This window comes from Chiloscyllium plagiosum, unplaced genomic scaffold (genome assembly GCF_037043375.1).
Source record: "Chiloscyllium plagiosum isolate Xiang-an unplaced genomic scaffold, Cpla_swu_hap1 HiC_scaffold_29, whole genome shotgun sequence".
Lineage (NCBI taxonomy): Eukaryota > Metazoa > Chordata > Chondrichthyes > Orectolobiformes > Hemiscylliidae > Chiloscyllium > Chiloscyllium plagiosum.
Window position 1 is genome coordinate 2,536,159 of NW_028270167.1, and position 26,969 is coordinate 2,563,127.

At 46.9% G+C, this 26,969-nt stretch overlaps 1 protein-coding gene across 4 annotated transcripts; it reads right to left on the reverse strand.

Annotated features, from left to right (window-relative positions):
• Nucleotides 1-2,524: 2,524 nt before the first annotated feature.
• Nucleotides 2,525-26,401, reverse strand: ift46 (intraflagellar transport 46 homolog (Chlamydomonas)). 4 transcript variants are annotated; one of them, XM_087976306.1, is made up of 12 exons: nt 26,355-26,401; nt 19,186-19,282; nt 17,404-17,498; nt 13,122-13,249; nt 11,716-11,790; nt 10,246-10,339; nt 9,725-9,853; nt 8,821-8,939; nt 8,073-8,139; nt 7,909-7,969; nt 4,907-4,992; nt 2,525-2,753 (listed from the first exon to the last, which is right to left on the reverse strand). In XM_087976306.1, exons 1-12 carry the CDS (start codon nt 26,382-26,384, stop codon nt 2,661-2,663), a joined length of 1,074 nt encoding a protein of 357 aa, XP_087832432.1. In that variant the 5' UTR covers nt 26,385-26,401; the 3' UTR covers nt 2,525-2,660. The 4 variants fall into 4 exon arrangements, with proteins under 4 accessions (XP_087832432.1, XP_087832429.1, XP_087832431.1 ...); XM_087976303.1 differs by having other exon boundaries at nt 17,314-17,498; XM_087976305.1 differs by having other exon boundaries at nt 17,314-17,498; nt 26,231-26,368.
• Nucleotides 26,402-26,969: the final 568 nt, after the last annotated feature.

Genomic DNA, 26,969 nt, shown 5'->3' on the forward strand with positions numbered 1-26,969 from the left:
TTGAGGGGTCTTACTTGGTTGCTACATCTAATAAAGTTAAAACCATTATTTCAGTACTTGATTGAGAGATTTCTTAATAAGTAACTGAATTAAAGATAGCTTGTGGTATTTACCCACAACACCACCATTTATATAAATGATGTGGATGTGCACATAAGAGGTATAGCTAGTAAGTTTGCAGATGACACCAAAATTGGAGGTGTAGTGTACAGCGAAAAAGGTTACCTCAGATTACAACAGGATCTTGCTCAGATGGGCCATTGGGTTGAGAAGTGGCAGATGGAGTTTAATTTAGATAAATGCAAGGTGCTGCATTTTGGGAAGGGAAATCTTAGCAGGATTTATACAATTAATGGTAAGGTCCTCGGGAGTGTTGCTGAACAAAGAGACCTTGGAGTGCAGGTTCATAGCTCCTTGAAAGTGGAGTTGCAAGTAGATAGGATAGTGAAGGCGGCGTTTCGTATGCTTTCCTTTATTGGTCAAAGCATTGAGTACAGAAGTTGGGAGGTCATGTTGTAGCTGTACAGGACATTGGTTAGGCCACTGTTGGAATATTGCGTGCAATTCTGGTCTCCTTCCTATAGGAAGGATGTTCTGAAGCTTGAGAAGGTTCACAAAAGATTTACAAGGATGTTGCCAGGATTGGAGGATTTGAGCTATAGGGGAGGCTGAACAGACTGGGCCTGTTTTCCCCAGAGCGCAGAGGCTGAGGGGTGACCTTATAAAGGTTTATAAAATCACGAGGGGTAAAATCATAGGATAAATAGACAAAGTCACTTCCTTGGGGTGGGGGAGTCCGGAATTAGAGGGCATAGGTTTAGGTGAGAGGGGAAAGGTAGAAAAGAGACCTAAGGGGGAACTTTCAAAGTGTAGTCTTTCAGTGGCTTTGATTGAGATTTTAGAAATAACAAAAAGGGTCGTGTGTGTATGGAATGAGCTGCCAGAGGAAGCTGGTTGAATTGCAACATTTAAAAAGCACCTGGATGGGTATATGAATAGGAAGGGTTTGGAAGGATATGGTCCAGGTGCTGGCAGGTGGGAATAGATTGAATTGGGTTATCTGGTCGGCATGGACTGGTTGTAACGAAGGGTCTGTTTCCGTGCTGTACATCTCTATGACTCTATGACCATCATAGGTCAGGGAGAACAGTGGATATGATTATTAGTTATACAAGCACTGAATTATGTTTAGATGCTAAGAGCCGCTCCTTTTCAGTAGAGCTGTGAGAATGTATTGCAGTTATGTGCAATCAAAGCAGTTTCATTGGGAACTCAGAAAGGAGCTGGACATGTTTTCAAGAATAACTAAACATAGAAGGTACCTGGGTCTCTCGAGGTTGTCTTCAAGTCACTGAAGCCCCTAAAACTTGTTTGATCACCTTCAAGGGTCAGAGACAAAATTCTCAGACTGTTTTTCCTAAATGAGCTTTGATGAAACATTTATAGAGAAGGATTGGATTTGTATCTGCAATGAAGATTCATGACATGTTATTGTTTGGGTTCTAAATTGGACAAAACATGTACAGCTTTATGTTTGATTTGTATTTTCATATTGTGCACCAAGGGAAAAAACTCAATTTTAGTTTAATGTTAATTTTTTTCTGAGTGGTAACAGGGTGTCTGATGTTGGTTGATACATACATTTTTGATGAAGGTTTAACAGCCTTAGAGTTTGAGGCAAGTAATTTAGTGCATTAGAAACAAGGGTAGATAGGAAAAAAAATGTGATAGAGAGATGGAACTCATGAGATGTGGGCTGGGCGAGAACCACCCAAAGACCAGGCTGTGTGTGTGTGTGTGTGTGTGTTTCATCAAGAGAGAGATGGCTTGTAACTGCAGCAGGGCAGCTTAACAGGAATTTAAGAAATGCATGTTATTAAATAAATGAGCTGTGTTAGCCGTTTGTTCAAAGGGCTCAAGGCAACATGCATTAACATTGAATGAATGCACAGATTTGAAATCAAGTTCAACCATATAAATGGAACAAGCAAGTTTAAAGTGGAGACAGAATGACCTCTGACTGTGGTTTGAGTACCTCTAAAGGTTGTGTGTAAAAAAACAGTTGAATCTTCACTTGATGTCTGTAACAAAATTATAGTTTGTATAGTTTATAAAAGTTTGCAATTTTTTCCCCTTTTATGATAAACTTTGATGTTATTTTGTTAAAGCACATGTGGCAGCCTCTTGTGAATAAGTTCGGTAACTGACCGCCACGGTAAACAAATTGTAAAAATAAAACTTACAGTTTATCAATCCAGCTTTCATTCTGGGAACTGACTTGTATGGTATTACTATCAGCTAGGATCATAACGCACCACAACAGCAAAGAACACGTTGAATAGTGAATCTTTACCTCCCTTTCTGCTATGTCTGTGAAACTTTAAAATAAAAATTATACCTGATGGCAAAGTTGATGGATGACCACACATTCAACTAAAATCTGCTGACAGATGTAACAGTATGTATAAGGTCCCTGTGACATATTTGTCCAGTCATGATAGACATGATAACCAACGAGGAGAGGCATTGTACAGAATAATATTTATTAGGAAAAACTATACAGAAAGTATAAAAATAAAACAACTTAATGTTTGTATTTAGAACAAAAGGAAGATTATGACTTTTCCATCAGAGAGAATAATTTGCTAAAGAGGTGCTACTCAGTCGAATGCTACTGCGTCCACTTCTGCACTGTGGGATGGAGGTTCCTCACAGCTGCTCACTTTATTCCCTTCTGCGAGAGCTTTGAAATGCTGCAAAGAGAACAGAACCTTTGAATGCTTTCTGCAAGTATTTATAACAAAAGGCATGGGCTATAATGTGGGAAAATATGAAGATCGTTTTGGCAAGAGGAACAAAAAGCTGAGTATTATTTAAAAGGAGGAGGAGGAGTGCAGAAGTCTGAGGTGTTGAGTGGTCTAGTTCAGGAATCACAAAAAGACAGCTAATGGAATACAATAGGAATTGAAAATTAAAGGAATAATGTTATGTTCCAGTTAGACATGGCATTAAGGCAGGATATAAAATGCATTGGAGGTGGTTCAGATGAGGCTTGCTAGATTGATATTGAAATGAGTGTGTTGCCTTCTGAGGAAAGGTTGGACAGACTGGGTTTGTTTCCACTGGAGTTTAGAAGAGTGAGGGGTGACTTGATTGCAGGGTATAGATCCTGAACTGTCTTGACAAGGTAGACATGTAAGGGAGGTTACCACTTGTGGGTGAGTATAGAAGTAGGCGGCACTGATTTTAAATGAAATAAGGTTGCCCTTTCAGGACAAAGTTGAGAAGAATGATCTTCTCGCAGAGGGCTGTGCAACATTTGAAGACATTGCCTCAGGAGGAGGAGACAGGTGCATTGGATATTTAAGGTGGAGATAGATTTACTCTCATTAGGCAATGGAATCAAAGGTTACTGGGTGTAGCTCGGAATGTGGAATTTGAAACACAAACATATCAGTCACAAGCTAACTGAATGGTGGAGCAGACTTAAAGGATTGAACTGCCTATTCCTAGTTCAAAAATAAAGAAAAAAAATGTTTCTAACTATTGCCTTTTCAGAGGTAAAGTGTAAATCAGAAAAAAAGCTGCATCTTTAACACATACTGGATGTACATTATTCCCAATAACCAACTTATTTTCAGTAAGTTACGGAGTTAGTAATTTCAACATTTCTTACAACACCAGAGTTTCTGGCATTTTCAACTGCTCTTGCTGAAGCAGTTGAAAAGCTACTTATTACAACTCTGCTGAATTAACATCATTGTGTTTGCCACAGCCACTGTGATCATTGTAGAACAGTGTCAGTGTCTTCAAGAGCCAAAGCACTGATACAACACAGTTACTGAAAGGGAACGTACAAGCATCACTTCAATTATACCTGTGTGTGTATTGTGTTCCACCCAGAATTTGCATTGCCACAGGTGCAGCCTATTTCTATAGAACCTTTCATGTTCTCATGATGCCCTATAGCAATTTTCAGCTAATTGAATACTGTTGAAGGTGCAATGTGGCAAAGGAGATGCAGGACTCTGTGCATGATAGAGTTGCACAAGCTGCAATTAAATTATTTCCACATCATTTTCTTTAGTCATCAAGTTACCATGGACATTCAGGACAACTCCCCTCCTTTTCTTTAAAATAGTGGCCATATGAATCTTTACATTTACATGTGCCATTGCTTTATATTTCATTTGAAAGGCAGCAGTGTAGTGTTCCCTCAGTACTGACACTCTGACAGTGCAGCACAGCTCCCTCAGTACTGGCTCTCCAATAGTGCAGTACATCTCCCTCAGTACTGACTCTCCGATAGTGCAGCACAACTCCCTCAGTACTGAACCTCCGACAGTGCAGCACAACTCCCTCAGTACTGACCCTCCAACAGTACAGCACAACTCCCTCAGTACTGACTCTCCAACAGTGCCATACAACTCCCTCAATACTGACCCTCGACAGTGCAGCACAACTCCCTCAGTACTGACCCTCGACAGTGCAGCACAACTCCCTCAGTACTGACTCTCCAACAGTGCCATACAACTCCCTCAGTACTGACCCTCCAACAGTGCCATACAACTCCCTCAGTACTGACCCTCCAACATTGCAGCACAACTCCCTTAGTACTGACCCTCCAACAGTACAGCACTCACTCAGTGTAATCTAAACCCACAATCCACTGTGGCAAGAGTGACACCCACTGAACCAGAGCTGCTGCCTTCATTTAGTATAAGCGTCTTCCACAGCAGATTGCAACTATTGCTGAAGATAGAAACAGGAAAGATGGTGGGAGCATTTACAAAATTGCTGTTTGTAGAAGAATCTACCAGGCATTGATTACAGCCTACTAGCTGAATCTGGCTCAGAGAAGAGACAGAGACCCAGATTTTTCAGACTCTATCCTAATGACTCTTACCTGTGAATTTTTGAACTCAGAGTAAAGGGTGAAAAGCACATGTAGGGACTGAATGCGGTCCTTATATACAGGAATATCGAGGATTGCTGTGGAAGGAAGCGGCAAAATAAGAAGTTTTGAAACAACAAAGACATACAGAATATTAGTATTAACAGTCTAGACTGGAGCCAGTTAAAGGGAATGTTTCAATAGAGATTTAGTTAATGAACTCATGAAGAACCACTGATTATTGCTCAGGTTGTAAGTTTGCTCGCTGAGCTGGTAGGTTTGTACTCAGACGTTTTGTCACCATGTTCGGTAATATCATCAGTGAGCCTCTGGTGAAGCGCTGGTGTTCTGTCCTGCTTTCTATTTGTGTGCCCTGGTCTGTTGAGGTGAGTGATATCATTTCTGGTTCTTTTTCTCAGAGGTTGGTAAATGGGGTCCAAATCGATGAGTTTATTGATGGAGTTCCAGTTTGAATGTCAGACCTCTAGGAATTCCGGTGGGTGTCTCTGTTTAGCCTGTCCTAGGATGGATGAGTTGTCCTTCATCTGTATGTAAGGATACCATTGATAGTTGGTTAGTTTTTGGTGGCTAGTTGGTGCTTTCGTATCCTGGTGGCTAGTTTTCTGCCCTTTTTGTCCAATGTAGCGTTTGTTACAATTCTTGCATGGTATTTTGTAAATGACATTTGTTTTGCTGGTTGTTCGATTCATCAGTAGCTGTTTCAGTGTAAAGGTAGGTTTATGGGATACCATGATGCCAACCCAACCAAATCCAATGCAAACTTTGGGTTCGCTACGTGGATGACACCTTTGTCATCACAAAACGGAAAAAATTTGAGGAAACCTACATCATCATCAACAACATCCTTACTGGCATAAATTTCACAGAAGAGGAGAACAACAGACTCCACTTCCTAGGTGTCACAGTGGAATGAACAATTAATGGAAAACTGCAATCCAGCGTCTACAGGAAAGCAACATACAGACCAGATACTTAACTATAGAAGCAATCATCCCAAAACCCACAAATGGAGCTGCATCAGGACATGATTTAAACGGGCCATGACACACTGCAGCACCCAGGAACGACGAACAGCAGAAGAAAAATACCTATACAGAATATTCAAGCAGATTGGGTACCCAATAAACACAGGCGAAAGTGAGGACTGCAGATGCTGGAGATCAGAGTGGAGAGTGTGGTGCTGGAAAAGCACAGCAGGTCAGGCAGCATCCGAGGAGCAGCAAAGTCAATGTTTCAGGCAAAAGCTTTTGATTCTGATTTTCCTGCTCCTCAGATGCTGCCTGACCGGCTGTGCTTTTCCAGCACCACACTCTGGATCCAATAAACATAGTCCGCCAATTCCAAAACAACAAGCCCAAACGAGTAGACACAACGTGGTAAAAACAATGATAGCAGATGCTGGAAACTAGATTCTGAATTAGAGTGGTGCTGGAAAAGCACAGCAGTTCAGGTAGCATCCCAGGAGCAGGAAAATCCCTCGGATGCTGCCTGAACTGCTGTGCTTTTCCATAACCACTCTAATCCAGAAAGTAGACACAACGTGCCTAGAGACTCTAGCCACATTACCCAACAAAGATATCTCGGAGATGACTGCCAGGCTACTCCGACCCCTTGGCATCATGGTAGCCCACAAACCTACTAACACACTGAAACAGCTACTGATGAACCTAAAGGAACCTGTATCAACAACTAGCAAAACAAATTCATATACAGAATACTTCGCAAGACTGTAACAAACATTACATCGGACAGACAGATAAACAACTAGCCACCAGGATACACAAGCACCAACCAGCCACCAAAAGATATGACCAGCTATCACTGGTATCCATAGACACAGATGAAGAAGGACACCATTTTAACTGGGACAACATATCCATACTTGGACAAGCTGAACAGAGACACGCATGGGAATTCCTGGAGGCCTGGCATTCAAACCGGAACTCCATCATAAACACATTGATTTAGACTACATTTACCAACATCTGAGAAAAAGAACTGGAAATATCACCCACCTTAAGAGACCATGACACACAAATAGAAACTGGGACAGAACACCAGCGCTTCACCAGAGGATGATGTTACCTAGCATGGTGACAAAACATCTGAGAACAAATCTGCCAGCTCAGCGAGCAAACTTATAACTTGAACATCAACCTGAGCTACAAATCTTCTCAAAAAGAAAAAGAAATCGCACTGATGATTGGTTTTAATTAATAAGTATGCCCAGAATTAACAAAATATTCAGCATCTCTGTCTGTAGCTGTGGACAGCAAAACAGAGTTAATGATAATTGCTAACTCCACTTCTCTCACCACTGACACTGCTAGACCTGTTGAGTATTCCCAGCATTTTAACATTTTATTTTTGTTTTCCAACAACAGTCATGACGATCTCTATTGTTGGTTGGTGTTCTGGTGCAAAGATGTGGGTCTGAGCTCAATATAGTACAGTGCAGTGGGCTAGTGTTATTTCCACAACTTCACAATGACATTTTCTGTTCTCAGTTCTATGGTGATGGTTGAAACATACAGATTTTTTCTGCTTCTGTGTGTCAGATACTAGATCCTGCTGAGGGCCAGTTCCACAGGACTCTAAACTATCTATTCCTCACCAGCCACGTTAGTGGTCGAAACATGAGGCATGAAGGAAACATCACAGCCAAGTGTGAGCCTGAATGATCCCTACACACTATCTACTGGACAGTCAACAACATGTCAATCTGTTCCTGTCCCTTGCCTTGAGCTGCTGAGGCTGAGGAGATGGCCACTGTTATGCCTGAGGAGATGGTTCAACTGAAAGAAGCAGTTTTCTTAAATGGAAGATCGTACAGTGAACACAGCAGCTCATCTCCTCAGGCTGAATGATCACCCAGGTCTGATCAGAGATGGAAGAGAGTTCTGACATGCACTGTTTGGCAGGTGTTTCAAAGTTACCCAATGTACTATTAGCTTTTTACTTGCTGATTACTTAATGCTAACAGTTGTGCTTACCGCAGATCATGTCAATGTATTGGGTTAGCTCACAGTTGATATCTGCTGTAGGCAGGCTCACCTATGATGAAAGGAGTTATTTAATGTAGTCACCGAGAGAAATATTTCATGCTCACAATGCTAATAAAATGCATACGGTTGCAGCCTTAATCAGACTTACTAACCTTTCCTAGCAGTTCTTCAAACTCTGGTGGCCATTCTTGCATGAGAGCTTCAATATCAGGCATCGGCCTAAAAGGAAGAACAGGAACTTGCTTCAAGCCATAGCTACAAGCTGAGGGTTTATTCCCCTCTTCTCAAGGCTCTGATCACCTGATGAAGGAGCGTCGCTCCGAAAGCTAGTGTGCTTCCAATTAAACCTGTTGGACTATAACCTGGCGTTGTGAGATTTTTAATTTTGTACACCCCAGTCCAACACCGGCATCTCCAAATCATATTCAAGATGAGCCAATGAATATCAATGGCTATTGAACCAAGCCTTGACATCATGTACTGCCCTTGCCCTTTCCACTGACAGTGATCAGGAGAAGGATCCCCGAGCTCATGCTCTCCCTAATTTAGTGTTGAAGACAAGTGCATAAAAGCTTACTGCTGAATTCAAAAAATTCAACATCGAGTGTGGGTTAGGAAAAATCTATTTGGGAAGCTTCCTGCTCAGTGCAGCTCAGTCATCAGTTAGACAAACATACCAAGCCACGAAAGGATATCCTGTAAACGTTCAAAGATGCAGCACAGAGAGATGGCTTCAGATACCACATCCGTGGTACCACAGCATGACTAAGTATTCATCGTCATTGCAACTGTGGAGGAAACTGAACACAACCATGCTGCTGTTTGGATCCTGAATATCTAGGGCAATGAAGCTAGCACTGGAGACAGGAAGGAGCACAAAAGGGAACATACATCACTCACTTGGTATAGTGAATATTGGCAGGTGGTTTGGAATGATGCAGTTCACTGATGCTGTCCATCCAGTTATCAAGAGCTTTCGGATTTTTCTCTGCATTCTCCAGGCTTTTCACCTTTAATTGCTGTTGTGCAAGACAGGAACAGTAACTTGACCACAAAAAGTACTTTGAAGCCTTTTATAGGTGTTGTGCCAGAATTTGAACCATAGACAGATTTCTCCATTTTGCTTTCCTCATCCACTCAGTCACAGATCTGTACCTCAAATTTAAAATGAACCATATGTGTTCAAATCCCTCCATTTCTTCAGCTCTCTCTTTCTCTTTAACACCATCCAGCCCACAACACTGTGATACCTATGCTCCTCCAATTCTGGCACCGTGTGCACCCCATACTCCACCATTAAATGAAAAACTCCATCTTGCATGCAACTCAAAATTAATTCTTTCAAATCTGTCCCATATACCAACAGGAGGTTATTCAGTTAGATTATGACTGTTCTGTATCTTCGCTCCAAATATCTTTCTTTGTTCTTTAATTGTTAAAAGTCTTATCTAACAAAAAAAGTCAATCAATTCAGTTTTGAAATTTTTAACTGAGCCACAGCATCAATAGTTTTTTTGGAAGATTGCAATTCCTAGGTGCCTGTAATCAACAATACGTCAATGCTACAGTTCAATGCACTTTCTCCAGAAATGCCTCTACAGTATAATCTAGAATTAGGTGACTGGATACTATTCACAGTTTAAGCAGATGCACCGCAAACATTTCACACAATCGCCATTGCATTCTATGAATTCCTAGTGACAGCACTGAACTGCTTTTGGTGCTTGAGTTAATCAGTAATATTACTAGAGCACCAGCTCCCAGAAGAAGCTGCATCACCTCTATTAAACATCCAGCTCTTTACCGTGATACTGTGCTGTTTCGAATTTTCTGTCAGCCACAGTGACAGAACAGTCGGATCAGACTGCTTCGCACAAGGTTCATCCAATGGGATCAGGCCCAGGTTGTCAGGTTTCCCATCAGGGCGAGGTACCTGCAGGTCACATGGGAAATAACTCAGCAAATGGGAATTCAAAGTCATTTTTAAATTAATTTTTATGAGGTGCTGGTGTGCTGGAGGGGCTGAAATCTGTAAACAGTTTAATGTGCTGTAATATGCTGAGCTGTGTCTAATTGGACCAGGGTATTATGTGAGTATTATTCATCCTAATATCGGATCAGTGAATTAGGTTGTCAAGACCACTTCCTAGTTTGATATGTTTCTGCAGTATGTGGAACAGACAGTAATTCATCAGCACTGTTAAGAGATAAAAAGAATAATTACAAGTGTTTGAATAACAAACTAAAAACAAAATTAACTTCAGAAAAATAACAATGTAGAAAAGGAAACTGAATTGTGATAATATAAATATTTAATTTCTGAACCTTCAAAAAGGCATCAATATCACCCACTGAAGGAATGAAGTCTGGAATGAATGGCTTCAGCTTATGGTCCAGCTCAATGGATTGCGGAGTATATCTGTCACACACAAAGCCAAAAGCAGTCAAAAACACTTCTCTAGACTCGTTTAACAGCATTGATGCATTTAAGAGGCAAACTGTTTTTTAATTTGTTCTTTCATGGAATAAGTGCGTTGCTGACTGGGGAGCATTTATTACCCATCTTTAATTATTCTCAAGAAGGCAATAGTGTTATAAGTACAAAGAATTACATAAAATACATACAGCAAGGAAACAGAACATTTAGCCCAATTAGTCTGTACAGGTCTTTACATTCCATCGAATTACCTTCAAATATATTCATTTTCTCTCAGCCTTCTCAGCAAATCTTTTAATTCCCTGCTGGGATTTATAAGTCACTGAGGTAGATATGGAGAAAATATTTCCATGAGGAGAATCCAAAATCAGAGGCCAACCATCTATTTGATTCAGTATTGGATTTATGAGTCACCTTGGATTGTTGGTTGGTCACTGGTTTTGGATTTCCTGGTGGAAGTATTTTCTCTGCAGGTTATGTATGTACTGTGCAGGTAAACAGTGCCTCAGCAACTCACCAAACTTACTTTAGCAGCAGCTTCCAAATCCTCAGCAACTGCCACCCAGAAGGACAGGAGCAGCAAATGTCTAGGAACACCACCACCTGCAAGGTCCCCTCCATGCCTCACACTATCCTGACTTAGAATTACATCAACATTTTTTGACTGTTGCTAGGTTAGAATCCTGAAATCTCCTTCCTAACAACACTGCAGGTTTCCTCAGGCCCCAAAAACCACAGTGGTTTGAGAAGGCAACTCAACATTAACTTTCTACGGCAATTAGAGATGGGCAATAGAGGCTGGCCTAGCTATTAACGCGCACACCCCATGAAAATATTAAGAGACAAGTGCATATTGTACAGGAAGATAATGAGTTGAGTAAACTGTGCTGGTGCACAAATACATGTTGTACAGGTACAGAATGAGTTAGAAAGGGTTATGAACATAAAGTGGGAAAAAGGCATTTTTGAAGTTTTCAGTCAGCTGTGATTACATTAAATGGGGAGCCAGCTCAAAAGGCTGATTGGCCTACTCCTCTTGCAATGTATGCATCTCAGCAGCAATCAGTGGATCCTTCTGCCTCACACCTCAGGGAAAATTGAGGCAGGTGAGAATGTAAACTGGAGGATACTGTTGCTAAAGTTCTGCCATAGGAGATTCTCTAAAACGATCGCTAGAATATAAAAGCACCATAGAACAACAGGAATGTGGGTGACTCCTAACTGCTCTCTGAAATGACATGGCAAGTCACTCAGTGCAAATGCATCCAGCGACGGTCAACAAATACTGTCCTTGCCAGTGGCATCCCCATCCCATGAAAAACAAAATCTACTTGAAACAAATTATTCGTGACTTTTACCTGGTGATATACTGGAACAGTTCCTTTATCTCATTGGAAGTGGGAAGATGCTCATAATCTGCAGGATCATATGCACTGAAAGAGACAGAACATTATAAATTATGGGTAGTGAGTCAGTACCTGATTCTAATAACAATAATTAGATCTGACATTAAACTAATTCTGTACATGGTACCACAGAAAATAATATGAGGAAAATCTCTAAATAGTGAGATAAGAGAGAGTCTGTTAAAAGACAAAACTCAGAAAACTCAAGGACTTAAGAATTAAGATCTCATTAAAATCCTTTTATCTTTAAAAAGCTTACCTTTTTAAAGATAAAAGTAAAAAGAATCTTAGTATTTCATGTCTCATCTTGCAACTAATGTTTCTTATTTTGGCATAAATATACTGTCTGTTGTGTGAGAAGAGTACGTGCTCATACCATTTATGCACCTAGTACAGGGATACACAGCAACAAAGCTCTCTGTTCAACTTCTGGGTAATGCTCAGGTTCCCCTCGACCACAATGCAACTAAAGCACACAGTGTGAATGGGATCAGCTCATGGTATGATCAACGCCGATGAGCCCAAAGGCATTATTTTGTGTGAAAAATAAAAGCTATGAATAAATTGGTCATTTTAAATGAGTTAACAATGATGTTAAATCAAAAAATCAGACTAGAAAACATTGGCAAATGTGCCAGAGACATGGAGAGCAATGAATTACTTTCTCTGCATTTCCTGTGAAATTGTAAACAGGTTCAAAAGAATTGCCTGACTGAAAACACTGACTGTGGACTTGGAATATCAATCTCAAAATCTTGCCACTTACAGCTTCAGACATCAAGAGCTCTACAGAAAAACCTTAGTGGTCTCCAAAGATACTAATTGAGTACAATTGTTGACTGCATATAGTGAGTACTTTCTAGTGGCATGATTTGCCTACAGTACACATTGGTTGATAAAAATCATAAGTAGTTTTAGCAATTGAACAATTCCTGCAATTGTGAAGTGTGAATAGCCAATTATAACAGGCTTTGTCTCAAGTGAGGGAGCATTAAAAAGTTAATATTCTAATCTAGAAAGCTAGATGGTGAATGTGAGAACCAGAGCTTAAACTTTAGACAGTTTATAAAATTTTATTTATGGAAATGTACATTACAAACATATGTTTCCTAAACCAGTGGCAGTTTCAATCTGCACCAATATATTTGTTTGACTAAATCAAATAACCTAATTAACAAAAGAAAAGAAGGCTTCTTACAGAATTCAGAATGATGTGATTCGTGTCTGATTTAAAAGCGCGTGCAAGAGGAATAAAGCCTTACTCTTCCTGCAACAGCTCAATACTCGATGTTGACAATGACCAAGCCATCAGGCTGAGTTCTCTGGCTTTCATTTCCACTCAGCTTGATTTGACTCACCCTTCTGGTGGTGCTCCATGCTCCTCATCATCATCATCAGATTCTGTGTCATCTGAATCCTCATCCTCCTCCTCATCTTCATTCTCCACAAACCCCTGCTGCATGGCCTTTGATCCTTTCTTCTTCTCCTGTTGAATAGTTGCAAAAAACTGCCCATCTTTAAGTCGTAACTTTAGCTTATTGAGCTTTTCCCCTTGTTGCTAAGCTTGCTGCTACTTTATTTCCATCTATGAGAAAAAACTCTTAATTTTCCCTCTCCTAGACGTATTGTCTCTTTCTGGAAATTTTATAGGAGTTGCTGACTTTGGTACTCTGCCTGATGCTTACAACAAGAATCTGGACTCTAAGAGTTACAGGTGAGGCTGATCCTGTTCCCACACATAAATTAGGACCTCATGACTGTGGTGGTCCCTGACTCTGATCCATGAGGCCTGGGTGCAAGTCCCACCTGCTCCTGCGGGGTGTAATGATGTCTCTGAGCAGGTTCAGTAGAAAATATTGCACAAGGGTCTCAGGGCTCCTGTGATGTTATGGTTGTGTCCCTAGTTCTAGAATAGGAGGCTTGGATTCAAGTCCTATCTGATCCAGAGATGTGTCATAACATTTCTGAACAGGTTGTTCATAAGAAATTAAAAATTAATAAGATTCTTTGGATTCCTGTGGCACATTAGTAATGTCCCTACCTCTGGGCCAGGAGAACCAGGTTTAAATCTCACCTCCTCCAGAGGTGTGTAAAATTATCTCTGAACAGGTTGATGAGAAAATATAAATAGATTAGTAAAAATGGGATGTCCACATTCAAGTCCCACTTGTGCCAGAAGTGTATCAGAATATGCTTGCACAGATCAATTCAAAATAGGGGCTTTTGATGTGCAGAGGTAGTTGTCTTACTCCTGAGCCAGGAGGCTTGAGTTCAACTCCCACCTGCTCCAGAAGTGTGTTATAACACATTCTGAAGAAGGGCCTGTGCCCGAAACGTCGAATCTCCTGTTCCCTGGATGCTGCCTGACCTGCTATGCTGTTCCAGCAATAAAGTTTCAACTTTGATCTCCAGCATCTGCAGACCTCACTTTCTCCTATAACACATTTAAACAGGCTGATTAAAAATATTGCAGCAATCTAAATGAACTTAACAAGATGGACCTTGTCCTTCTTAAATAAAAATCTCCAGGAGGCCTGGGGTCAATTCCTATCTGCTCCAGAAGTATGTATAACATCACTGTACGGATTGATTAGCAAATATCTACTCAAAGGCCTGTGGACAGTGTACAGGAGCAGGAACCTTGGCTGACTGCCTCTTTTCTAACTGTCAACTATTATAAAATCAATATCTTTGTAGTTATAATACGTGCTGTGCAAGCCAGCAGCCTGTGTAATTTGCATCATAAGCACAAGATGTTCCACTGCTAATCACATTTAAAACTCTCTTGGAGTGTTTCTATCAGTTAATCAAAACAATTTAAGGGTCACTGAACAGCAATTCAACAGTCAGTTCAAGTCAGTGAGTGAGTGCAAAAGTCTGTAAAGGTGACTCAATGGTGCTGAACTGCTATTGAAATTGGATTCATGCACTTAGGGCAAAGGCCAGTCCATGAGCTTTAGGGTTCTGCTCAAAGCAGCTCAAAAGCTGGAACTGCACCAATGATTCTGGAGTGCAGCTATGTTTGACCAGAGAGATGCAGTCTCAGGAGAAGAGGTTAAGCTTCTAAGAGCCGAGCAATTATTGGCAGTAGTACAGTCCTGCATTTAGATGCTAGACAATAGTCTGGTCAATATAATGGATGACATTTCAGGTCAGCTCAGCTGGCAAAGATGACCAGTAAGGTGGGGACAAGGAGCAAATCTGACAGAGATCTGGAAAAAGAGTGCCTTTCGGTTAAGGATCGTACCTGTGAAATTTAGGTGGGGTTGAGCGGCTGTTGGTTGGGACCAAACCAGCTTTAAAAGAGAGGTGTTGAAATTCTTCTGAGTGAGATAGAGTTCTAAAAGAAATTTTGTGACACGGAGATCACGCTCAACTGGGTGGGTTACTGAGATATTTGTAGGATTTGTTTTGGCTGAACATGCTGGGTCATGTGTATGGTATAAAAAATATTTTACCAGTTTCCACATTAATTCATGTTTACTTCACATTAATTCTGGATTATAGATAAATTGTGTACACATAACTATATGTTGTAAAATGTATTACATTTACTTGTATAATTTAGTAATGTTGATTTGTTTAAAAACCATTGAATCTTGTGGTATATTTTCTAAGCAAGTACATGGGATTTCAAACTTTATCTACTTTAAACAAAATCTCTACCAGGTAATTCCACAAATTTGGCAGTTTTATCTAGGACTTTTGCACAAAAATTAGCCCAATGAGATTATATCAATTAGTACCAACTGAACATGGATCCAATTCAAAACCTTTTTGCTCCTTAGAGCTCAGCTCTGGTTTGGACCATCTGCCTCCTACTAAGTTATCTTTACATGAACCTGTGATCAATTGACATCAATTAAAATCTGAGAAGAACCAGGCACAATGTTAACTTATACCTCTCTGAAAAGGGCACAAAAAGCTCCAATTGAGACAAGGTCGTTCAGCTTGTGGAGCTCTCCCTTTTATTGTTCATGGACAGGATCTCAGCTTGCTGCTGAGCCCATACCCATTCTCTGCAGTGGAATACTATTTACTTGAGGACCTTGATCTACTTCCTTCTTCAGTGACCTGCAATTGCACCTATTGATCATTTTCAGATGTGAGTGTCAGCAGATTTGTTTGCAAATGGCTAGGTTTAAATATTTATAATAACTACATACACGCAGCATTTTCTAGGAAAAATGAATGGTGATCCAGAACAGGAAACCTGGCTGATTGGTATCCTTTGGGTTAGAGAAACCCTTCCACTGTTACACTTGAAACAAATCATCCCAGGGCAGGGACTAGTGGACAGCATGGATTAGGTCAAGGTCTGAAACAGTCAATTGCTCGGTGAATTTACAATGAACCATTTCAATGCTAGTGGACAGAGAAACTGGAAGAATTTCCAGCTGGTCAGACACTTTGAGTACCAGTGGTAGTAATCAGCTTTAATCTGTTACATTCCTATCTGGAGCCTGTCAAATCCTTGAGGGAGGAGACTTCTGGAATGTATACAGAGGACCCAAGCGACGCATCATAAGAAATTGCAAAATTCTGAAGCCTGCTCGATTGCTTGATCAGATCAAGAGAATAATCTTCCCAAAGGTTTTTGTTGAACTTGGTGACAGATTATCGACTCCCGCTACTCCCAGGAGCTGGCATCACTAGCAGTGATCATGTAATACATTTTGTTGAGACATCCTGCATTCAAGATCCTGACAGCTTCTTTAATTCATCCTTTTTATATGTTCTATATATAAATGGGGGCTTTACTAAGTAGCAAACAGAACTTCAAAAACTTCAGTCATCAGCTAATGTAAATGGCTGCTCATGCAAAGATGCATTAACCTCAGCAGTGAACAAAGACTCTCAATTACATTTTTACAATCTATCCAATTGCATTCTTATTCTATATTTATCAGTGTTGTAATTTCTTGAGTGATGACTGGGACAAGTCCACTACCTTTGTGGAATGCCTGTATTTTCATATTCTGTGAAAAGCCAGAATTTGCCTAACTTGCCACAGATATTAAATACTCAGGGTGCAGAAACACATAGCTCTCTGGCTGTTAAGACCCTCAAGTCACTAAACTGGAGAAAGACAACACATAAATTTAGGTAAATCTTCCCGAGAGGAGGTAAAGATCATTGAACACTGCCTTCAGTTGGGTCAGGTAACACTGCATTGCCACAGGGTCAGAGGACAGAAATTGTGTGAGAATTCCTATCACAATTCCATTATGATTTCCAGCACAGAATGATACAGTCCAATTAACCATTTCACTGCATGCTGCTCCCTCCAGGTATAGCCTTTCAAATTTGAACTGATGATCTTATTGCTGTTTTTTAATTTAATTTTGGCTTCTTGGCCACTATTTCCAACACCATGCTGTACTGACTTTCTGATTTTAGCCCTTCAATGAGGTTTCTTCACTTTAAAAACATTCATACACCCAAATCCAAGTCAGTAGGGTTAAGCACATGTAAAGGAATGTGTATGCTGTCCAACCTGTGCTAACAGCAGCATACGCAGAGATTTGAGCCCTACCTGGGTGACATTACCTTCAAGTCACACCTTTCCCTTGTGTAGTGTTGGTGTAACGCTGTGGAAAATGCAGAGCCCTTGGTAGTTGTGGAGAATGTATGCATTACCTCAGTGGACGTTATCTTACTGTTCTCCTCCTCATACTCATCACTGCTGTTATCTGCCATGAGTCTGGTCTGGGAACGGTTTGACCTGAGACCAGCTAGAAGTAGAGAAAATTAAATTTCAGAAAATCATTAGAGTTTAGTCTTAATGAAAACTGGCTACAAAGGTGCAGCAGGCTCATATTATGAGATACATGGGTAAATAATGTTTTTATTTCTGCCGTGGCTCAGGCATAGAGATTTCAATATTGTTATTAAACAGTGTGACTTTAAGAAGAAAGGGATATATTTACGAATGCTGTGAGATTAGTGAGACTGAGTGGACACCCATCTTCTCATCCAAATTAGTAACTTATTCTTATGCACAACTGAACACAGTCAAATGGTTGTGATATAAACTCTGTTCATACTTCTTTGCAGGCCTCAGCAGCTCATTCCAGTGAGTCAGAGCACTCTTTGCTAACTAATATATTTTAAAGATGAGCTGTATGTTCAAATAAATCCATTAACAGTTCACTACAGATTTGTGGTAAAATACCAAGGGTTACTTGGAGGAGGACAATCTCTCTTTCCAGCATAACTCTTTCTAATGCAATGATTGCAGGATCTGTGAAACACATTTAAGTACTGAATTCCAGTTGAAGTCCCGAGAGGGAGGAGCAGACAGTGACTGGGTACTGACAGTGGCAGGGCCATGCATTCCGAAATAGCAACTGGAGCCGAGTATAAAATACCTGTTTAGGTTGAACAGTTATTCTCTTTAATGAAACATTATATTTTGGTTACTCAGTGACCAGAGGGGTGGCACAGTGGTTAGCATGGCTGCCTCACAGTGGCAGGCACCCAGGTGCAATTCCAGCGTCTGGTGACTGTTCGGACTTTGCACGTTTTCCCCATGTCTGCATAGGTTTCCTCTAGTTGTTCCAGTTTCCTCCTATAGTCCAAAGATGTGCAGGTTAGGTGAATTGGCCATGCTAAATTGCTTCTCAGTTGTCAGGGATGATCAGGCAAGGTGGATTATCTATGGTAAATGTGGAGTATGGGGATAGGGTGGACAGGCTGGATCTGGGTGGACTGCTGTTTGGAGGGTCAGGGCAGACCTGAAGGGCTGAATGGCCTCTTTACACACAAAGGATTCAATGATTCTAAGTCAAAACAGGAAGCTGTCAAGTTCGATGCCTAGTAGGTGCTGAGTTAGCAGGTGTTCTGTCAGGAACAGTAAGGGAAGCTGAAGTGGGATGTGGTCTCCCTGGCAAAAAAACACTCTGCAGTCTTTTGTGTCTGGACCACTAACTAGCGATTCCTGTTCAAGTAACTGTGTGTGCAGGAGATTGAGTGAGAATGGAATTTGGCTCCTGTTTTACCTCCTGCTGTGAATTAGCAGCATTCTCACATTACAATAGCTATTTGGGTAATGAACTGAAGAGCACTCTGTCCCTGGAACTGTACCTCCTTCAGGAGTCACTGCTCTCACAAAAGGAGGGACAAACATGAGAGATTATATCAAGAGATATATACAGGTGATCGTGGCCAAACATTGGAAGCAAACACGTCAGGTGGAAACACATTACAATCAACATGAAGAGCGTCATTGGTATCTTCTGATGTGCCTTTATCTCTGATAATTTCTGTCATCAACCACATCCACTGTAGTTTTGTCAAGATATGTTACATCATACAAGTCTATGCATTATTTTTCATATGATACTGTCTGCAAATGATAACATGCACCTTCCTCTATCTATCATTCCTTTACAATACATGCTTCCATTATCTGAGACTTACCAGGCTGCCTTGGAGATGGAGTGTAGATGCTAGCTACCTCTTCTGGATCATTCACGTCCAGACTTTCATCATATGGTTGATTAGTAACAAGCTTTGTCTGAAAATAAAATAGCTAGTTTCAAACACTGAAGCCAATCAGTCAATACTGAGGAAGAGTGACACTGTCAGAGGGCTGGTACTGAGGGAGAGCCGCACTGTCGGGAGAGTCAGTACTGAGGGAATGCCGCACTGTCAGAGGGTCAGCGCTGAGGGAGCGCCGCGCTGTCGGAGGGTCAGTGCTGAGGGAGCACCGCACTGTCAGAGGGTCAGTGCTGAGGGAGCGCCGCACTGTCAGAGGGTCAGTGCTGATGGAGTGGGCACTGTCGGGAGAGTCAGTACTGAGGGAATGCCGCACTGTCAGAGGGTCAGCGCTGAGGGAGTGCCGCACTGTCGGAGGGTCAGTGCTGAGAGTGCCGCACTGTCGGAGGGTCAGTGCTGAGGGAGTGCCACACTGTCAGAGGGTCAGTGCTGAGGGAGTGCCGCACTGTCGGAGGGTCAGTGCTGAGGGAGTGCCGCACTGTCGGAGGGTCAGTGCTGAGGGAGCACCACACTGTCGGAGGGTCAGTGCTGAGAGTGCCGCACTGTCAGAGGGTCAGTGCTGAGGGAGCGCCGCACTGTCAGAGGGTCAGTGCTGAGGGAGTGCCACACTGTCAGAGGGTCAGTGCTGAGGGAGTGCCGCACTGTCGGAGGGTCAGTGCTGAGAGTGCCGCACTGTCAGAGGGTCAGTGCTGAGGGAGCACCGCACTGTCGGAGGGTCAGTGCTGAGGGAGCGCTGCACTGTCAGAGGGTCAGTGCTGAGGGAGTGGGCACTGTCGGGAGAGTCAGTACTGAGGGAATGCCGCACTGTCAGAGGGTCAGTGCTGAGGGAGTGCCACACTGTCGGAGGGTCAGTGCTGAGGGAGTGCCGCACTGTCGGAGGGTCAGTGCTGAGGGAGCACCGCACTGTCGGAGGGTCAGTGCTGAGAGTGCCGCACTGTCGGAGGGTCAGTGCTGAGGGAGTGCCACACTGTCAGAGGGTCAGTGCTGAGGGAGTGCCGCACTGTCGGAGGGTCAGTGCTGAGGGAGTGCCGCACTGTCGGAGGGTCAGTGCTGAGGGAGCACCGCACTGTCGGAGGGTCAGTGCTGAGGGAATGCCACACTGTCGGAGGGTCAGTGCTGAGAGTGCCGCACTGTCAGAGGGTCAGTGCTGAGGGAGCGCCGCACTGTCAGAGGGTCAGTGCTGAGGGAATGCCGCACTGTCGGTGGGTCAGTGCTGAGGGAGTGCCGCACTGTCGGAGGGTCAGAGCTGAGAGTGCCGCACTGTCAGAGGGTCAGTGCTGAGGGAGCACCGCACTGTCGGAGGGTCAGTGCTGAGGGAGCGCTGCACTGTCAGAGGGTCAGTGCTGAGGGAGTGGGCACTGTCGGGAGAGTCAGTACTGAGGGAATGCCGCACTGTCAGAGGGTCAGCGCTGAGGGAGTGCCACACTGTCAGAGGGTCAGTGCTGAGGGAGTGCCGCACTGTCGGAGGGTCAGTGCTGAGGGAGTGCCGCACTGTCGGAGGGTCAGTGCTGAGGGAGTGCCGCACTGTCGGAGGGTCAGTGCTGAGGGAGTGCCGCACTGTCGGAGGGTCAGTGCTGAGAGTGCCGCACTGTCGGAGGGTCAGCGCTGAGGGAGTGCCGCACTGTCGGAGGGTCAGTGCTGAGAGTGCCGCACTGTCAGAGGGTCAGTGCTGAGGGAGTGCCACACTGTCGGAGGGTCAGTGCTGAGAGTGCCGCACTGTCGGAGGGTCAGCGCTGAGGGAGTGCCGCACTGTCGGAGGGTCAGTGCTAAGAGTGCCGCACTGTCGGAGGGTCAGTACTGAGGGAGTGCCGCACTGTCGGAGGGTCAGTGCTGAGGGAGTGCCACACTGTCAGAGGGTCAGTGCTGAGGGAGTGCCGCACTGTCGGTGGGTCAGTGCTGAGGGAGTGCCGCACTGTCAGAGGGTCAGTGCTGAGGGAGTGCCGCACTGTCAGAGGGTCAGTGCTGAGGGAGCACCGCACTGTCAGAGGGTCAGTGCTGAGGGAGCGCCGCACTGTCAGAGGGTCAGTGCTGAGGGAGTGCCGCACTGTCAGAGGGTCAGTGCTGAGGGAGTGCCGCACTGTCAGAGGGTCAGTGCTGAGGGAGTGCCGCACTGTCGGTGGGTCAGTGCTGAGGGAATGCCGCACTGTCAGAGGGTCAGTGCTGAGGGAGTGCCGCACTGTCGGAGGGTCAGTGCTGAGAGTGCCGCACTGTCGGAGGGTCAGCGCTGAGGGAGTGCCGCACTGTCGGAGGGTCAGTGCTAAGAGTGCCGCACTGTCGGAGGGTCAGTACTGAGGGAGTGCCGCACTGTCGGAGGGTCAGTGCTGAGGGAGTGCCACACTGTCAGAGGGTCAGTGCTGAGGGAGTGCCACACTGTCAGAGGGTCAGTGCTGAGGGAGTGCCGCACTGTCGGTGGGTCAGTGCTGAGGGAGTGCTGCACTGTCAGAGGGTCAGTGCTGAGGGAGTGCCACACTGTCAGAGGGTCAGTACTGAGGGAGTGCCGCACTGTCGGAGGGTCAGTGCTGAGGGAGTGCCACACTGTCAGAGGGTCAGTGCTGAGGGAGTGCCGCACTGTCGGAGGGTCAGTGCTGAGGGAGTGCCACACTGTCGGAGGGTCAGTGCTGAGGGAGTGCCACACTGTCAGAGGGTCAGTGCTGAGGGAGTGCCGCACTGTCGGTGGGTCAGTGCTGAGGGAGTGCCGCACTGTCAGAGGGTCAGTGCTGAGGGAGTGCCACACTGTCAGAGGGTCAGTGCTGAGGGAGTGCCGCACTGTCGGTGGGTCAGTGCTGAGGGAGTGCCACACTGTCAGAGGGTCAGTGCTGAGGGAGCACTGCACTGTCGGAGGGTCAGTGCTGAGGGAGCGCTGCACTGTGGGAGGGTCAGTGCTGAGGGACTGCCACACTGTCGGAGGGTCAGCGCTGAGGGAGTGCCACACTGTCAGAGGGTCAGTGCTGAGGGAGTGCCGCACTGTCGGAGGGTCAGTACTGAGGGAGCACCGCACTGTCAGTGGGTCAGTGCTGAGGGAGTGCCGCACTGTCAGTGGGTCAGTGCTGAGGGAGTGCCGCACTGTCAGAGGGTCAGTGCTGAGGGAGTGGGCACTGTCAGAGGGTCAGTGCTGAGGGAGTGCCGCACTGTCGGAGGGTCAGTACTGAGGGAGTGCCGCACTGTCAGTGGGTCAGTGCTGAGGGAATGCTGCACTGTCAGAGGGTCAGTGCTGAGGGAGTGGGCACTGTCAGAGGGTCAGTGCTGAGGGAGTGCCGCACTGTCGGAGGGTCAGTGCTGAGGGAGTGCCGCACTGTCGGAGGGTTAGTGCTGAGGGAGCGCCGCACTGTCGGAGGGTCAGTGCTGAGGGAGTGCCGCACTGTCGGAGGGTCAGTGCTGAGGGAGTGCCGCACTGTCGGAGGGTCAGTGCTGAGGGAGTGCCGCACTGTCGGAGGGTCAGTGCTGAGGGAGTGCCGCACTGTCGGAGGGTCAGTGCTGAGGGAGTGCCGCACTGTCAGAGGGTCAGTGCTGAGGGAGCACCGCACTGTCGGAGGGTCAGTGCTGAGGGAGCGCTGCACTGTCAGAGGGTCAGTGCTGAGGGAGTGGGCACTGTCGGGAGAGTCAGTACTGAGGGAATGCCGCACTGTCAGAGGGTCAGTGCTGAGGGAGTGCCACACTGTCGGAGGGTCAGTGCTGAGGGAGCGCCGCACTGTCGGAGGGTCAGTGCTGAGGGAGCACCGCACTGTCGGAGGGTCAGTGCTGAGAGTGCCGCACTGTCGGAGGGTCAGTGCTGAGGGAGTGCCACACTGTCAGAGGGTCAGTGCTGAGGGAGTGCCGCACTGTCGGAGGGTCAGTGCTGAGGGAGTGCCGCACTGTCGGAGGGTCAGTGCTGAGGGAGCACCGCACTGTCGGAGGGTCAGTGCTGAGGGAATGCCACACTGTCGGAGGGTCAGTGCTGAGAGTGCCGCACTGTCAGAGGGTCAGTGCTGAGGGAGCGCCGCACTGTCAGAGGGTCAGTGCTGAGGGAATGCCGCACTGTCGGTGGGTCAGTGCTGAGGGAGTGCCGCACTGTCGGAGGGTCAGAGCTGAGAGTGCCGCACTGTCAGAGGGTCAGTGCTGAGGGAGCACCGCACTGTCGGAGGGTCAGTGCTGAGGGAGCGCTGCACTGTCAGAGGGTCAGTGCTGAGGGAGTGGGCACTGTCGGGAGAGTCAGTACTGAGGGAATGCCGCACTGTCAGAGGGTCAGCGCTGAGGGAGTGCCACACTGTCAGAGGGTCAGTGCTGAGGGAGTGCCGCACTGTCGGAGGGTCAGTGCTGAGGGAGTGCCGCACTGTCGGAGGGTCAGTGCTGAGGGAGTGCCGCACTGTCGGAGGGTCAGTGCTGAGGGAGTGCCGCACTGTCGGAGGGTCAGTGCTGAGAGTGCCGCACTGTCGGAGGGTCAGCGCTGAGGGAGTGCCGCACTGTCGGAGGGTCAGTGCTGAGAGTGCCGCACTGTCAGAGGGTCAGTGCTGAGGGAGTGCCACACTGTCGGAGGGTCAGTGCTGAGAGTGCCGCACTGTCGGAGGGTCAGCGCTGAGGGAGTGCCGCACTGTCGGAGGGTCAGTGCTAAGAGTGCCGCACTGTCGGAGGGTCAGTACTGAGGGAGTGCCGCACTGTCGGAGGGTCAGTGCTGAGGGAGTGCCACACTGTCAGAGGGTCAGTGCTGAGGGAGTGCCGCACTGTCGGTGGGTCAGTGCTGAGGGAGTGCCGCACTGTCAGAGGGTCAGTGCTGAGGGAGTGCCGCACTGTCAGAGGGTCAGTGCTGAGGGAGCACCGCACTGTCAGAGGGTCAGTGCTGAGGGAGCGCCGCACTGTCAGAGGGTCAGTGCTGAGGGAGTGCCGCACTGTCAGAGGGTCAGTGCTGAGGGAGTGCCGCACTGTCAGAGGGTCAGTGCTGAGGGAGTGCCGCACTGTCGGTGGGTCAGTGCTGAGGGAATGCCGCACTGTCAGAGGGTCAGTGCTGAGGGAGTGCCGCACTGTCGGAGGGTCAGTGCTGAGAGTGCCGCACTGTCGGAGGGTCAGCGCTGAGGGAGTGCCGCACTGTCGGAGGGTCAGTGCTAAGAGTGCCGCACTGTCGGAGGGTCAGTACTGAGGGAGTGCCGCACTGTCGGAGGGTCAGTGCTGAGGGAGTGCCACACTGTCAGAGGGTCAGTGCTGAGGGAGTGCCACACTGTCAGAGGGTCAGTGCTGAGGGAGTGCCGCACTGTCGGTGGGTCAGTGCTGAGGGAGTGCCGCACTGTCAGAGGGTCAGTGCTGAGGGAGTGCCACACTGTCAGAGGGTCAGTACTGAGGGAGTGCCGCACTGTCGGAGGGTCAGTGCTGAGGGAGTGCCACACTGTCAGAGGGTCAGTGCTGAGGGAGTGCCGCACTGTCGGAGGGTCAGTGCTGAGGGAGTGCCACACTGTCGGAGGGTCAGTGCTGAGGGAGTGCCACACTGTCAGAGGGTCAGTGCTGAGGGAGTGCCGCACTGTCGGTGGGTCAGTGCTGAGGGAGTGCCGCACTGTCAGAGGGTCAGTGCTGAGGGAGTGCCACACTGTCAGAGGGTCAGTGCTGAGGGAGTGCCGCACTGTCGGTGGGTCAGTGCTGAGGGAGTGCCACACTGTCAGAGGGTCAGTGCTGAGGGAGCACTGCACTGTCGGAGGGTCAGTGCTGAGGGAGCGCTGCACTGTGGGAGGGTCAGTGCTGAGGGACTGCCACACTGTCGGAGGGTCAGTGCTGAGGGAGTGCCACACTGTCAGAGGGTCAGTGCTGAGGGAGTGCCGCACTGTCGGAGGGTCAGTACTGAGGGAGCACCGCACTGTCAGTGGGTCAGTGCTGAGGGAGTGCCGCACTGTCAGTGGGTCAGTGCTGAGGGAGTGCCGCACTGTCAGAGGGTCAGTGCTGAGGGAGTGGGCACTGTCAGAGGGTCAGTGCTGAGGGAGTGCCGCACTGTCGGAGGGTCAGTACTGAGGGAGTGCCGCACTGTCAGTGGGTCAGTGCTGAGGGAATGCTGCACTGTCAGAGGGTCAGTGCTGAGGGAGTGGGCACTGTCAGAGGGTCAGTGCTGAGGGAGCGCCGCACTGTCGGAGGGTCAGTGCTGAGGGAGCGCCGCACTGTCGGAGGGTCAGTGCTGAGGGAGTGCCGCACTGTCAGAGGGTCAGTGCTGAGGGAGCGCCGCACTGTCGGAGGGTCAGTGCTGAGGGAGCGCCGCACTGTCGGAGGGTCAGTGCTGAGGGAGCGCCGCACTGTCGGAGGGTCAGTGCTGAGGGAGCGCCGCACTGTCGGAGGGTCAGCGCTGAGGGAGCGCCGCACTGTCGGAGGGTCAGCGCTGAGGGAGCGCCGCACTGTCGGAGGGTCAGTGCTGAGGGAGTGCCGCACTGTCGGAGGGTCAGTGCTGAGGGAGTGCCGCACTGTCAGAGGGTCAGTGCTGAGGGAGTGGGCACTGTCGGAGGGTCAGTGCTGAGGGAGTGCCGCACTGTCGGAGGGTCAGTGCTGAGGGAGTGCCGCACTGTCAGAGGGTCAGTGCTGAGGGAGTGGGCACTGTCGGAGGGTCAGTGCTGAGGGAGTGCCGCATTGTCGGAGGGTCAGTACTGAGGGAGTGCCACACTGTCGGAGGGTCGGTACTGAGGGAGCACCGCACTGTCGGAGGGTCAGTGCTGAGGGAGTGCCGTACTGTCGGAGGGTCAGTGCTGAGGGAGTGCCGCACTGTCGGAGGGTCAGTGCTGAGGGAGTGCCGTACTGTCGGAGGGTCAGTGCTGAGGGAGTGCCGCACTGTCGGAGGGTGAATGGGTATTTTCGGAGAGTAGGTTTTCAGTACATCAATGATAAGATTCCGATCTTGACCCCGACAGTTTCTAATCCTCTCCCCCACAGGTACACACTCTGAATCCCACCTTCTGACCAATAACCACTCGGCCCATCGCTGAGGAAGGGATCTTGCTGTGCGGAGTGACAGCTCCCCGGCGGTTACCTGAGCGCCTGCCCTCATTCCCCTGTAACTCTGAGGCCGAGGGCTGTGCCTGCAGGCACCGAGCTCTGGGAGCGGGGCTCGAAGTGAGGCGACGCGATGTCTAGGCCCGCGTTGCTATGGTTACCTTGGCGCCCTCGGAGTCCGACTCCGCCATGACGCCAACCTGGCGCGCCTGCGCATGCTCCACCTCCGGACCCGCCCACCCCCACCAACAAGTACAAAAGCCGCCAAGAGAAGACCAAGGTGCCAGCTCCCACTCTGGCCCTCCCGCTGCACCGCTCCCTGCAGCGGATAAAGTTATCTACAGCTGTACACTGCCGTAATTGTTCGCACAAGTAGATACGTTCAGTTTTAACTTCACTGATCAATGTAACTTTCGCTGCTGTTTATGGGAAATTGCAGTGTGTGAATTAACTGTTTAGTTTCACTCATTTTCATAGTGACCACAGGTGATTTTAGAGAATTGTATAAATCCATGAGGGGCATGGATGGAGTAAATAGCCAAGGTCTTTTCTCCAGGTTAGGAGACTCTGGAAGTAGAGGGCTAGAGAATGACATACCAGAGGAAATGGGGGAGGCTGGCACAATTACAGCATTTAAAAGGCACCTGATATATGGAGAGGAAGAGTTTAGAGGGATATGGGCCAAATGGGACTAGATTAATGTAGAATATCTGGTTGGCAGAGACAGGTCAGATTAAAGGGTCTGCTTCTGTACTCTACCTCTCTTGAGACTCTAT